This window comes from Tetrao urogallus (genome assembly GCF_951394365.1).
Source record: "Tetrao urogallus genome assembly, chromosome: 3".
NCBI lineage: Eukaryota > Metazoa > Chordata > Aves > Galliformes > Phasianidae > Tetrao > Tetrao urogallus.
Genome location: NC_136815.1, coordinates 66,359,627 through 66,373,747, shown reverse-complemented (window position 1 = coordinate 66,373,747; position 14,121 = coordinate 66,359,627). Strand labels below are relative to the sequence as shown.

At 37.6% G+C, this 14,121-nt stretch overlaps 1 protein-coding gene across 1 annotated transcript in view; it reads right to left on the bottom strand.

Moving 5' to 3' along the window:
• Positions 1 to 14,121, bottom strand: part of COBL (cordon-bleu WH2 repeat protein) — a gene marked incomplete at both ends in the record, with an annotated part of 147,503 nt that overhangs the window by 85,624 nt on the left and 47,758 nt on the right. The window contains 5 exons of the mRNA XM_079533895.1: positions 5,574 to 5,657; positions 8,963 to 9,057; positions 10,975 to 11,019; positions 13,151 to 13,379; positions 13,897 to 14,107. Of these exons, the coding sequence (XP_079390021.1) occupies positions 5,574 to 5,657; positions 8,963 to 9,057; positions 10,975 to 11,019; positions 13,151 to 13,379; positions 13,897 to 14,107 (664 nt within the window). The remainder of the gene's footprint in view (positions 1 to 5,573; positions 5,658 to 8,962; positions 9,058 to 10,974; positions 11,020 to 13,150; positions 13,380 to 13,896; positions 14,108 to 14,121) is intronic.

Here is a 14,121-nt window from a genome sequence, read left to right as displayed (position 1 = left end):
CCAGGTGTCTGCCTCTGGCTAATTTTTATTTTATTTTATTTTATTTTCTTTGAGCCAAAGTAGTTCAGCTGGTTCTGAGAACCAGAATTTTCTTTTACACTCCACATTAACTGCAAGGATGTTTTCTTTGAAGAGGTATAGTAACACCACACTTTGGAAGAAGAATTTGAAGGCTGGTGTCAAGCAGCCACTGTTTCAAACTCATCTGCTATCACATACTGTAAGGAAAATTTAAAAGTATTATCGTAAATATATGAATGTATCCCCAACCTGTATAACTGAAGACAATGAATCCTCTAAGTGCACACCATAAAAGGAGGTGGAAAATGCTGCATCTTTTCAGCAGATGTAATTCTTGCTGAGAAGCACCAGCGCAATCCACCTAACCCATCCTTCTGCTCAAAGGCAGAATCAAGTATGCGTAGCTCATCTTCAAGACATTTCTAGAGGTTCTGCAGTATCAGGTGATCAGGTGAAAAATACGTCACAGTTGCTTTAAAAACCTACTCTGTTTTGAAATTTCCATGCAGTCAGATTTTTTTCCAAGTTAAATTTTCACTGCGATAAAGAAAATTCTCCTGTCCTCAGCGGAAAAGGAGAAAGCAAGGTGATCACCATATGTAAGCTGAATGCCAGTTGCAAGCAAGCTAAATCTAGCAAAGCTCACCTCATCAGCAAGAAAAGTTCAAAGTTTTTTGTTTTTTTTTTTTCCAAAGGATGTAAGGATGTAAAAATGAAACTAGCTAAAGTTACTACTATCATCATGACCCCTACTCTGAGTTATATTTAATGAATTATTTTTCTTTTAACCATAAGAACAGGTGCAGATACAAAATCATTTTTAATTCTGTTATATCTTCCTGAGTGTTATGCTCCAGCATCTAACTCCTTCTACTTACAGACATCTTTAACAAAAGAATGGTGAGGACAGACCAGTCTGCTGTAATACTTAGATGACTCTCCATACTAATGCTGGGATTTATATTTTACAAACAAAACCACACAAAGCTATGCTTCAGTTGCTTCAAAGCCAGATCACAAAGCTACATCTTGACAGCGTGGTCTAACTCTAACTGTTAAATGCTGTAGAACTGTTGCAGGATTTGACCCTATAAGTACCAATAAAACACCCTAAGAACTGCCAGGAGACCAAGGAACAAGCAAACAAAAACAAGGCTATAAAGTGAATGCAATCATCAGAAATGAAGAAGTATTAAAAGTTGATAGCTGCTCATTTCCATTTAGATACAAGGACAATATTCTCATTGCTGCAGCTGTTACTACCTATTGCCCTAAACAGTACCTGGCTACCTGAGGTCAAATCTTGAACAGTGGACAAGGCATTCAGTTATTGCTTGACACCTAATATGGTTAAGAAGTAATCACATTTTCAAATTATGTTTGTGTAACTGAACTTGATCCCTCTCCAAACACTTCTGAATTGGGAAAGTGTATCGTGAATGCTTCAGTTCCTGCCAGCTCTGAAGCATGAAAGTTACAATACATGAAGAGCAAACAAGGCCCTAAAAAGGTGAATAATGTACATACATGTTATTCCTAGGGAATGTAACTGTTTCTTATCATTTAACAAGTGAGTGCCAAAGTTACGAATGTACTACAAGTCCTGATGATTTTTTTCCCCAAACTTAAGGGCACTATCTTTCTTCTGAAACATAACTTTGCTTCCTGTACAGAGACTAGAACAGAAAGCAAAAAACAAACAGAAACACCTCCCCACCCTCCTTTCTTAAACCATCAACTACCCCTAAAAACAAAACCGAAACAACAACAAAATCCCTATATATATCCACAATTTCTCTGCTATCTACTTGAAATCTAAAATTACTTTTTTTTTTCCCCTGGATATTTTAAACATGAATATATTTATAACAGCCACGACAGCTCCATTAAGCAGCAAATTTCCAGATTACTTTCTTTGCTGAAGTTCATTGATTCTGTTCTGAGTAAGACATTCAAATACATACCCAAGACTATGTATTTTTATATTTTTTTTTAATTTCTTCTCTAAGTACTGACAAAAATCTTCTAACGCTGGTCTGCTGGTTTGAACTAGAGAAACCTTGCGTGATAAGACTTTGTGCTGAAATTTCAAATCCTCTGATAAATGTCCCTGGCCGTACTTTTTAAATATTTTTTCCCGAGCTGATTTATTACATAAACAAATTCCACATCAGAGATACACATCGTTCGGCACTTGGGATGTGTTTTTTCACTCTTGATTTATGAAAACACAAAGGCCTCTAAAATAAAACCAGCTAATTTTAGAACTGCGTTCCAAGTATCAGGTTTCATCTTGATCAACTGTTTACTTGAGGACAGTGCCACCAAGTGGCAGAGATTACTCACACTCCCTCTTTCCTTCCCAGCTGTTCTAAAATTCCAGCTATGAGACCAAATACGGTACCCAAAAAAAGGAATACAGTTAACCCTTCTGCATCTCCCAACTGCTTTATCTGTATGTTGTATTTATAAGCAAGAATGCTTCAATTGTGGTTGACTTGTGAAAAAGTACTCTGGTTCCTCTACTTAGCACAAAACAGTACGTATTAAAGGCATAGATTTCTGCTTCATTTGCAATACACTATTAGATTTCAGAACCATTAAATTGTCTACTGATGCATGCCATAATGTTTTTTGTGCACTGTCGTGGACAATTCTGCCATTTTTTACAGTCTCTACAGTGTTTAATTCTAATTTATTTTTGCTCGTACTCTACGTGTACTTTTACTTCAGCACAGCTGTTGACTTTTGCATCTTGACTTAGAAAATCTGATTCTTCACCAGCAATCCAAATTACTTTAATAATTCTAACAATAATTACAAAAATATGGAAATGGTGACAGTTTGGTTTATAAAAAGAGAATATACCTTGTGCTCGAATAAATACCAAAGATCTCTTACAGCTTTATTCCATTTCTGCATATTGGCCGCTTTTCAAACAACAAAGAAAAAAATAAATATAGAACAGAGTCATTATTTTTTCCACAATTCAGTGCACATTACCTCCACATAACAGTGGTAAAACGATTTAAACTAAGAATACCAGCACACCTCATCCTGCCCTTAGATCAGCTGTACTTCATCAGCTGCCCATTTCCATACAGGTAAGATTTTCCTGATCTTTTCACTATGCCAAAGGTAATCTTAGAAAGACAATACCAAACTATTTTCTTTACAAAAACTACTCTGAAACTTGAGTTTTGATTTCTGCACTACAATGAAAAACGCTGTCAAGATGACCCAAAGCAGTAAAAGAAAGCAGACTTGAAGATACCACAGAACCTTCCACTGGATGACATGTAGCTGAAAGACCTACCTTACCTCAGTGAATTTTCTTCTGTATAATGAGATTTAAATGTGCATTTGACATATAGACCGCCATGTAAGATACCACTTTGCTTGGGAAAGGATACTCAGTTCCACCAAAGCATATATAAGTGAGATTATCTTTTGAGCAATCGGGGAATGAAGAATTACAATGACTGAGCGGTCTCAAAGCCACGTCTATAAGCAATCACTAAAACAAACTGCTAAAGTTCTGGAAGTACCTTCATTGGAAGGTTCATTAATTTGATTTGAATTTTATCTTAAAGTAATACAAGTGACTTATACCAGCAAGCTATGCCAAGTTTATAGTATTTTATACTTCTTTTCCACCTGAGACATATAGTTGTTAATATTTTTTCTTGAAGCCCATCTAACCTGTTTGAAGGATGGGCATTCTACGCTGCTGAGTGGATCAACTAGACTAGTTTTATACATTTTTCAACTAATGCTAACAGAAAAGTGTCAATTTAAACTGAGCTATTTCAATATATTCACATTTAAGCATGTACTTGTGTCTTGGTAGGGATCAGTGCTTATACAAACAGAAGTGTCAGGCCAGAAGTGAAAGACATATACACTGAACAATGACTATATTGTTCTTGAAGATTAATGGCTCTTAAAAGGGAAAAAATCTGTATTTGTGTAACTGAATACAAAGAACAGCTTTTCTACCTTTTACTCCAAGATACCTCTGCTCTCTAAGCTATATTGATTATGCTTTTAAAAGGTTTTGACAAGTTTTTTCCACAGAAGACAAAAGAAAAAAGGTCTTCAATTGTGATCTGCCCTATCCAATATCCAATTAATCCTACAAAGATTAAGAGATGTCTCTCCTCAAAGAAGGCACCACACACAAGTGGAAAAGACAGTTCAGAGTATTTGAACTACCTTCACTATATCCTCACTTGGAATCCCTCTTTTTCTTCTTCCTTCTCTTGTCCTAGATGAGCATTAAGACAAAGAAATATACAAAGGCAGTGAATACAAACCACGAGCAGGTTTTATTTTGGGGGAGCTTATGAAGCTTTTTTTCTATACTCTATCTCATATGTTTCAGTTACCAATGTGATCTTTACTACTAGAACTTTATATTAACAGAAAATTTAATAAAAGTTTATAGTTCTTCCATACAGTGCCACCCAAATTCTTACTGTCATATGAAGCATTCTTAATTCTGTATTCTTTCATCATGAGTGTTTCACAGATTTGAAGTCATGTGTTTTTTAATCTCACAATTTCTCCATTTTGCCCATGTCTGATTTATTTTATCTGACCATTTTAATTTGGGTTCTCCTCTTTCACTCCTGTTCCACTTTTTCCACGATTTTCTGCAGCTCTTCTCCTTGACTGGTGAATGTGCATATTTTGTGGATCATTTTCCAAATATTTGTTTGTGAAATGGGGATTCAGAGCTGAGCCACACATTTCAGGCTTCTATTATGTTATCAACATGGTCTTCTCCAGATTTTGAAAATACAAGGAGCCAAGTAATTAAAAAAGCAAAAAGATACATCCAATTAATTATGGTTACAAATCCATCAGAACAGCTTTCAAAAATATTTAAGATTCACACTTCCTAACTAGAAACCTAAATTCTTTAATAGCCTGTGAGGAACTTAAAAACCTTCCTAAATGCAGTTCATAGGATTTCTGTACCACAAAACCTACTGAAGTACATAACAAAAACCCTTATGCTATTAGCAGAGGTTTAAAACAAAATTAGTCTCCATCCAGAAGTTGAGAAACAACTGCAATGCTGCCATGCAGAAAGTAGACATGTAAAGGAATAAAAAAAAAAATAATAAAAAAAAAAAAAACCAGAAAAATAAAAAAAGAGGTGTGGTTCCCTAGAAAAAAAAAAAACCCACAAATGTACAAAACAACAATGAAAGCCAACCCTAAACATCACTGATAAGGCTTATATAAGGCAGCATTCTCACCATCTTGCAGGCACATCCTTGGTTAAACCACTTTTTGCTCACAACTGCTTAGAATATTACTTTGAAAGAAACCTGTTTTTTATAGTTTAGGTAGCTAGAGTTTAATTGAAGAAAGTGCACTGCACTTGAAGACATGAATTATGAACTGAGATAACTAAACTAGGGGGAAGAAGGTTGCATCTACTTCTACTTCACTAAGCACAGGGAACAGCAGCAGGTTCTGGTTATAAAAAATGCTGGATCTAAAGGAAAGCAGTAGCATCTACAAGCCACGTTAGTACTTACATCCAAGCTTCCTTCACTTGTAGATGTAGAACTAAAAACATCCTCCTCACCATAATCTCTGTTCATCCTCAAGTGTTCTTCTGTCTGTAACACAAACAAGTATCCTACAGAGCAGTAGCAACGGAAAGAGCAAAAACATGCCAAAGCAAAGCACCAAACCTGATCACAGAATGAGGACAAACTGCCCCTGTAATGCTAGACTGATTGTTGATAAACACTGAAGGAGTCTGCAAAATTTCTCTGAGGTAGGAAAGCTCTTAAGAAATTCATTAGCAGGAATATAAAGAATCTTGTTTTTAATATTATAAAAACAGAACAATGCTAAGGCAAGGAAAAAGAAAACAGGTAGCGAGCAGGTCCTGCAGTAACGGCAGCCATGTTGCCAGTTTCCACTATACCTACACAGACAGATAGAGGAGCAAGCAGAGAGCTTCTTCCTCCACACGTCAGAGACAAGACTGCTTTTGCATCCTATCAGATACCGTCTCAAGATCCCACAATCATCTGCACAAAACCTCTGGACTACTGGATTGTACAAGCACTGCCTATTCGATGTGGATGCAACCTCAGGCACGTGACTATATTTCATATCAAAAGCCATGGTATTCTGCCACCTTTATGTCTTCATGTCAGCTGCAGGAGAACAGAGGGTAACTGATCCAGAATAAAATTAGAATGGACTGAAGAAGGTGATACCTGATCTGGCATTAAGCCTGTAAGCAAAAAGTTAACCTACAAGATATTTACAACCAATTTGTATCAACCATGAGAAAAGATCTCTGTTTTCATTCTGTGTGATGGTATTTTACATATAGTTGGAAAAGAAAACAAACACAGAAGAGTTCAAAAAGCTGTATCTAGTGCACTGCCATCCCATGATTACTGCCTTCAGTGAGCTGAGAAAGTAAGAGTGTGTGGGCATGGAAATCTGAGCATGGGCCTGCAGAGTGGAGTGACACCTGATCCAGGACATTTTGCAAGACGGGCTAATACCCTGTTCTTCCCTTGCAAACAAAGCCATCTTACCCGTAAATGACTGAAACCCCACAGCACGTCTTCAGTTCAAGACTTCAGACAATTCTTGCTATCAGCTAGTTTTAAAATAGAGACTACACATGACCGCATACAGTGATCCTATATTTGTTTGTGTGCATGCAAATGATAATGCAAACAAAGAAAAAAATAAGCAGAACCAAAGTCTTGCAAAGGACTGAAATTTTAACTGAGAAACAGTAAAAGCAACTTTGGAAAAGGCATTCTGGGACTTCACATGTCCTGAAAACACAGGACATTTCGTAATACAATCCCTTCGTAAACCTATTAATTCTGTCTTAAAAGAAGTTAATGAATTTGCCCCAATTCTGCTAATTAAGTATCTTCAGCAGTTTCAGCTGTAAATCTGCCATAACACTGAGTCACATCTACCATGGCCACTTAACATCTTCCTTTCCTTTGTATGATACGCTATTCTTCAGTTTTCAGTAACTCTCCCATCTGTTTGGGCTCAAACTACTACAGAACATACTAAAAAGGTAACAATGATCTCCTTGCAGCTCTAAACAAAATGGTAGGTAAATCTCTCTTCTTCTACTCTTCATTTGAAAGTAAGAGTCCAATAAGAAAACCAGTAGGAAAAATCAATTAACTTATCAGAACTAGCAGCAAGACTTGAAGCTTCATCTCAGATTCTGAAACTGTTTCTTCATATTTGTTTCTGCACTTCCCACCATATCCCAGGACAAAAATTACTTGCAGATTATTAATATATTTCCAATATTTTTAACATCTATTAAAATATGTGTTTTAAAAAGGAATCTCAGGCTATGACCTCTTATTTTTTAACAGGTATGAAAAAGAGAGTTGGAAGAGAGGGAGGGATATAGAAGCATAATAAACTTGTAATCCTAGCTGTGAGAAACCCACTGCAGTAACCAGAGCACTGCCGCGTTTCACAGCAACGTTTTCCAATGTTGCAAGTGCAATTATTTTACAAGCTAAATCTAATCTGCTTCTGGAGTTACAACTCCAAGAGCACGCATTTCGTACTGAAGTTCAGTAACATGGAAACAGATGGAGATTGAGGTCCTTTTAAGGGACCTTGAGGTCCCTTCCAACCCGGGCCATTCTGTGACCAACTACCATGCAGTAAACATGCTATGTTCAGTTCCTCCAGAGGAACTGCAGCACCATGGTATGCCCTTGGAGTTCATGTTGAGCTTGCTTGAGAACTATATTCTTCCAGGCAGATGCAGCATTATTGCTTAAGTTGTTTTTTTGTTCCACACTAAATGGGAAATACTTGCTTATACAGGAAAAGAACATCAAAACTGACTTAGTTTCCCATAAGATATAGCTCTGCTGTGTACTTGAACAACGTTAAGAACAGCTCAGGATCCATGTCGGATCAGATATTTCAATATGGTAATTCCCAGTGTTGATTTGGAAGCCACCACCTGGCAAAATAACTCCAAATTCGATCATAATGAAAAATGGTGAGAACTGAAAGATTCTGGAAAGCTTATACAGTTTTAGAAACGTGACTGGAACTGTAATACCAGTCCATCAACAAAACAGATGTTACTTAGTACCAGGTCATCCAATTTCACTGCAAAAGCCTTAGAGGATTTTTAAACTCAGATGAAAGAAAATATGTTCTTTGCATGTACTCAAGTGAGACAATTTTCTGTATTTAATTTCTGTAATGAGAAGCGCATATTTTTCAAAAAGCATCTCAAAAAATTCTAAATTTCAAAAATATGTAGAATGCATAAACACTACTTTCCAGTTTTCCCCTTACAAGAATACTGTCACATCTTCTATAACTGTTCAAAGTTATTTAGATTTAGCAACTGTAACAGTATCTTGAGCTTAGTTTAATAAAGCTTTTTCCATCAACTTTCCTTTCTGAAAGTTTAAAAATGCCTGACATGCACTGTAGCAGACACTGATCCTTCAGCGTATATTATTCCTTTTAGTACAGCAAGTTATTTTTGAGTCAGTTTTGCTGTTGCATTATTATCATCTGCAAGTCTGCACATAACTTACTGCAGATACACATGCTTTAAAACAGAGTATTACACATGCACAGAAGAATTAGAAATATCTAACGTGTTCTATATTACATCACTTCCTTCATAAATGTTTGGTTTTTTACCTGTCAGTCTATGCACTACTAAGTGGACTAAAAGGTAATAAGCTCGGATCTCCATCTGTACTGATTAACCATAGTTAACACATCTGCTGAAAAATGACTCTTTGGAAAAAAAAAGAATCAACATTAATCAAAATCAACAATGACAAAAACAAACAAAGCCTACTACTCACAGGCAAAATATACATGTAAAGAAATGCATTTTCTTTAATAAAGAAATATATTGATGAACACTTACCTTGCTGTTGCTTCTATTAGTTTTGAAAAATCCCAGAAATCCTTTCTTTTCTTTTTCTATTGCATCATTGCTTAGTGAAACACTTCGACTTGGTTCTGAAACAATTATAAGAGAATATTTTTACATTTCTGAAACAATGATCAGTATTTTAACACATTCGAGGTTAATGCTGTACTTTTATGAGTTAGAGATTTTATGAACTGCATTATCTGAGTAAATGCCAGATCCTGCACTTTATTTTTCATCAGACTTTTCTTTGCTCTGAGTTTGTTCCAAAAATCTAGAGAAGGGAATGGAATAATGCCATAGATTTTGGTAAGTTTTCAATCACAGTTTAGTGACTCTGTGATCACTCTGTCTCCCTTCAACTTTCCCAACACTAGCTGAGTTGGATAAGCAATGTGATAAGGTCACACATTACAGAGAACAACCGTTTGATATTCAATATACAGACTGTAAAACACTACTGTATTTTTAATGGTCACTGCCTAGCACTAGAGACTTCCCTCTGCTTTCAAGAACATCAGAGTACCCCACTACCACAAAGAGTTTGCAAAAAAAAAAAAAAAAAAAAAAAAAAGTTACATTCTCTTGAAAATATTTATTTAACAACAATTAGTAAGTGTACAAAATGGCTTGTTTCTTGCCAGAAATTAAAGGTCTACTTCACAAGAAACCCTCATCCCAGAATTCCTGTGAATTGACTTTCATTTCACACATAGCACATGATTTTCATGAAAGATCACTTTACACATCAGTAATTTCAGCTGTTAGAAGGGGTTAAGCAAATACAGTAGTTAAAGCAAGGTGGAAGAGTGAAGGTGGTGAACCACTAGGAAAGCAGGAAGAAACTATCCTTAAGAAAGGCTGCAACTCCCAGCAAACAAACAAAGAAACAGAAAAACAAAAATTATTACCTTCCTCAAATAATGCCAAAGCTCATTCACCAGAAACCCGTTTTTTTTTTTTTTGCTCAGGGCTGGGCTACAATTGGATATGGATCATGACTCCCTAGCTCATCTAGTCAAAAACAAGCAGTAATGACTAAAGGCTAGCATAAGCCACGTCAGTAACTGATGATCATCAACAGTTTGATGAAAATCCAAACTGGGATTTTAAACACTGCATATCACCTCAAAACAACAAGGAATCTGGATAATTTTTCTTAAATAAATAGAGTAGCTATGCACTCAAGTGTGATGCTCTGTATAAGACTAAGCCACAGCACACATGACATAGGAGTTAGCAGAAAAATCATTGGCTTCAGTGAAGCCAAGAGCCAGCAGGCCCTTAGTCATATCCTCTCCATCGCTGTCACTGTCTGACTGTCACTGTCAGTGGAGATGGACTTCAATCCTCACAGTTTATAGAAGTTATCCACTGCTTTATTTTCATTGCATTGTGTTTACTGGTAACACAATGATGTAACAAGTCAAGCACACCTTTCTAGAGGATAATTAACAATGTTATATAACAGACTCAGTAGGGGAAAACGATATACTAAACATACATCTTTTCTGTTTAACAAGAAGCAGAAGCACAAATGTAATCTGATGAAATCATGTCTATTGTAGCAGTTCAGAAGTCAGCATCCACCCAGAGTTATGCAATGTGTATGCACACATTTCAGTTTGATATTAAAATGTTTCACTACAAATAGATTAAAGTTAGTGAAAGATCTCACGGAACTCAAAATATTCTGCCTCTGCTTCTGTAAAAAGTCAGAATCTAAAAGACTCAAAGCATACTGTGCCATACAGTAGTTAACTGACAGGATTTGTTAATGGCTGGCATTTAGTGGCAATTACTGAAGAAGTATGCACACAAGTGTGTTTGTTCTGACAAAAAGCATGGCCCTGGAAACAACGTGGTCCAAAAGACAACACAGATCGTGACAACAGCTTGTTTCACACCAGCATTTCACAGTACAATGTTAAAAACCCATCTCCCAGAACCACATTAAACAACAGCAAGGGAAAAGCAGATTTCCCCTCAGCAGCACTGTACAGTACCTCTGTAGTTCAAAGAAGGTTCAGACTGAGTTTTTGATGGAGGAACTGGAAAAGGCAGGCAATGAAAGGAGAAGACATATTAAAGTTCTAATATTGTTCAGTAAGCCACAGTATTCATTCACTACTCCTAAGAGTTGTGCTCCTAGGACTGTAGAAACAAAACCTTACCTGATGCTAGGCATGCAGAGTTCCTACCAGAAGCTACTTAGCTGAGAAAAAGTTTGGTCCTTCTGTATTCACTCATGACAGCTTCAGCTGCTACACCAAAGTATGTTAGCAGGTGGCAGCAGAGCTTGCCTTTTAAATACACTTTGCCTTCAGCACTTTATTTCACGGAGGAAGAGGAAGACGAATATTTTGTTTCTCTAGAACCTGCTCTTACAAACACAGCTAGTGAGAATGTACTTCAAAAATCTGCCACTTCTCATAATTACTGAGCCTGGACATCCTATTCCATGCACAGTCCACAAAACAACTATTATGTAGAGCAATGGGATTATTCCACAGGAGTGAAAATACAGAGGGAAGGTAACTGTTTGAACAAAGGGGAACCTTTAGTAATTTGTGTACGTATTTGACATTATTCTCACAAAGCATCACAGTGCAGAGTAAGAGCAAGGCAGAGAAGGCAGATACACACACAAGATCGACAGAATACTGTCATAATACACTGGCACAGCTGCCCAGAGAAGCTGTGGCGTCCCATCCCTGGAAGCACTCAAGGTCAGGTTGGATGGGGCCTTGGGTCAGCTGAGCTGGTGGGTGGCAGCCCTGCCCACGGCGTGGCAGTGGGACCAGGTGGGCTTTAAGGTCTCTTCCAGCCCAAGCCTTTATACAATTCTATCATTCTAAGATGACAAATGGCATGCTTAAAGGTTAAAGTTATATATATTTTTTTTTTCTGATGCTGAGAGCAGTACACTATCAAATGTTACAGATTTTCTGCTGTAATCCCAGGACTGAAGTATTGTTTTTGAATATACAGGATTTTTTAAACCTTGACTTGAGGATACACACAGCACCAATATATACACAGCCACCTTCATTAAAAAAAAAAACAAAAAGGAGTTTTACTAAGGCCTCTGGTAATTATTCTGTATGTTGTTTCTGTAGTACGATGAACATTTCTTGTTGAATATTATGCATTTTCAATATGCTGCTCCAAAATGCTTAGCTTAATTACAGTAAACATGTCTTTAAAGAAAAAAGAAAAACACATAATTCAGTTATGACACATTGTCAGCCACTTTTTGAGCATCCTGACAATCCAAAGAAAAAGGAGACATTTAGTTTAAGAGTCTAAATTCATTGAAATTTGGCTCCTAAAGAGGCAGAACTGTCACTTACCAAAGGAGTTTGAAAGGAGAGACAGAACATCAACATAAATAAATAACTGTATAAATAAAAAATAAGCCTGCTGTTCAATGCATACAAGACGTTATCTAAACAATAAGTAAGGACATCTACTGTGCTGGAAACGATACTGATTGAGACAAACTGCAGGAGACAGCACTAATGAATATCATTTTCTGATCTCAAAGGAAGCAGCAGTTGTCAATACATATTTTTAAAGAATGTATACTTTAAAGCACATAGCATACTTCTGCTTTTTGAATACACAATAAGGCTGATGAAATTCAAGCTCCAGCTGCCACTACAATACTGTCCATGAGAACAGAAGAGGAGGGAGAAAAAAAGAAAGAAAATAAAACTTTAAATACTAATACCTCTTAGCTTCTTTTCACAAAATCATCAGTAGCTTTGCCCCTCGGAGGAACCACCTCCGCATCCACTCACAGTTTGTTCGTCACAAGCCCTGCTCTGTCGCGTCTGCCTCTCAGCTTTCGCAGCTGCCATGACTGCAGCACGTCTCCTCTTTCCTTCTCTTTGACCCACAGCACAAGTCGGCAACGGGCCCCTGGGTGACGTGCACTGGTACCAACAGCAGCTCTGAGAGGTACAAAGCTCCTCCTTTCACCCTGCCCTAGGCCAATGCGTGCTCTGCCAGGGCCAGCACAGCTTGGCACTGGCTCCAGAGCAGCTGGGGATGGCTGGGCACACCACTGACTTGGCTGCTACTGTCTGGATTGAGGCCCCCCAAAATGCTCTTCATTTGCCTTTCTAACTGTTGGCACCTAATCTAACTAGGTAGGAACTGCTTTCAGTTGTAGCTCACCTCTTTTTCGGTCCCAGGCATACAGCTCGCTTATTCCCAGCTCCTCCAAGGATTTGGTAAGCTCCAGCTCCTCCCCGGTGATGCTGTCTCGCAGAAGAACAATGTGCTCCTGACTGACCTCACACTTCTCACAAATAGCTGGGATGATGTTATGAAGAGGCACGTCTGGGCTGACTCGAACCACTGCCTTCTGTGTCTTCAGGTAATTTACCACCAGCCTCACAGATTTCTGCAGAAAGAAGTGCAAATGCTCAGTCCTCACTTTCTAATGGCCATGCTCTCTTACAATGAGAATGGCATTAGGGACGTCCATATTGACTTCATCTCTCTTTGGCTACCTTACCCCACATGCACATTTCTTGCAGAAGAATACTATTAATAAAAGAAAAATTATTGGAATGTTTTTGTCTCTAAAGAGACAGTCAGGAAATTGGGCAAATAAGGAAAAGGAATTACAGGCAGCCATCAATTTTGTGCCACTATTTATAAAAAACACCATAAAAATTTCAGCTAGAACAAACTTCCATCTAAACAACCACATGCAACATAAAATTCTGTGTAAATGCTGCAGTCCAGACTGGCAGCAGCCAGTCCATGTGCAAATCAGCTAAACTAGTAGAGCAGGTTATAGAAAATCTCAAGCCTCCACCACCCGGTCTGAAGATTCAAAGACTGGAAAAACTGCTTGAAGTGATAAGAACAAAATTATGCTTCGTGTCACTGTTTTAGGGCTATATAATACTGACCTCGGGACCCCTTGGTAGAGGTCTCTTTATCTTCTCTTCAGGAACCTTCTCTTTCAGGAGTACTGTCTGTACGTCCAGTGCTCCTATCAAAGTGTTTGGCTTGTAACTCAAGGGTTGTTGAGTTTCCAAAGACTTCAATTCAAGACTGTACTGGGATGGATTCAAGTGATGCCGGCTGCACAGATCAACCAAAAGATCCATCACAGCTTTACTGTAAGGAAGAAG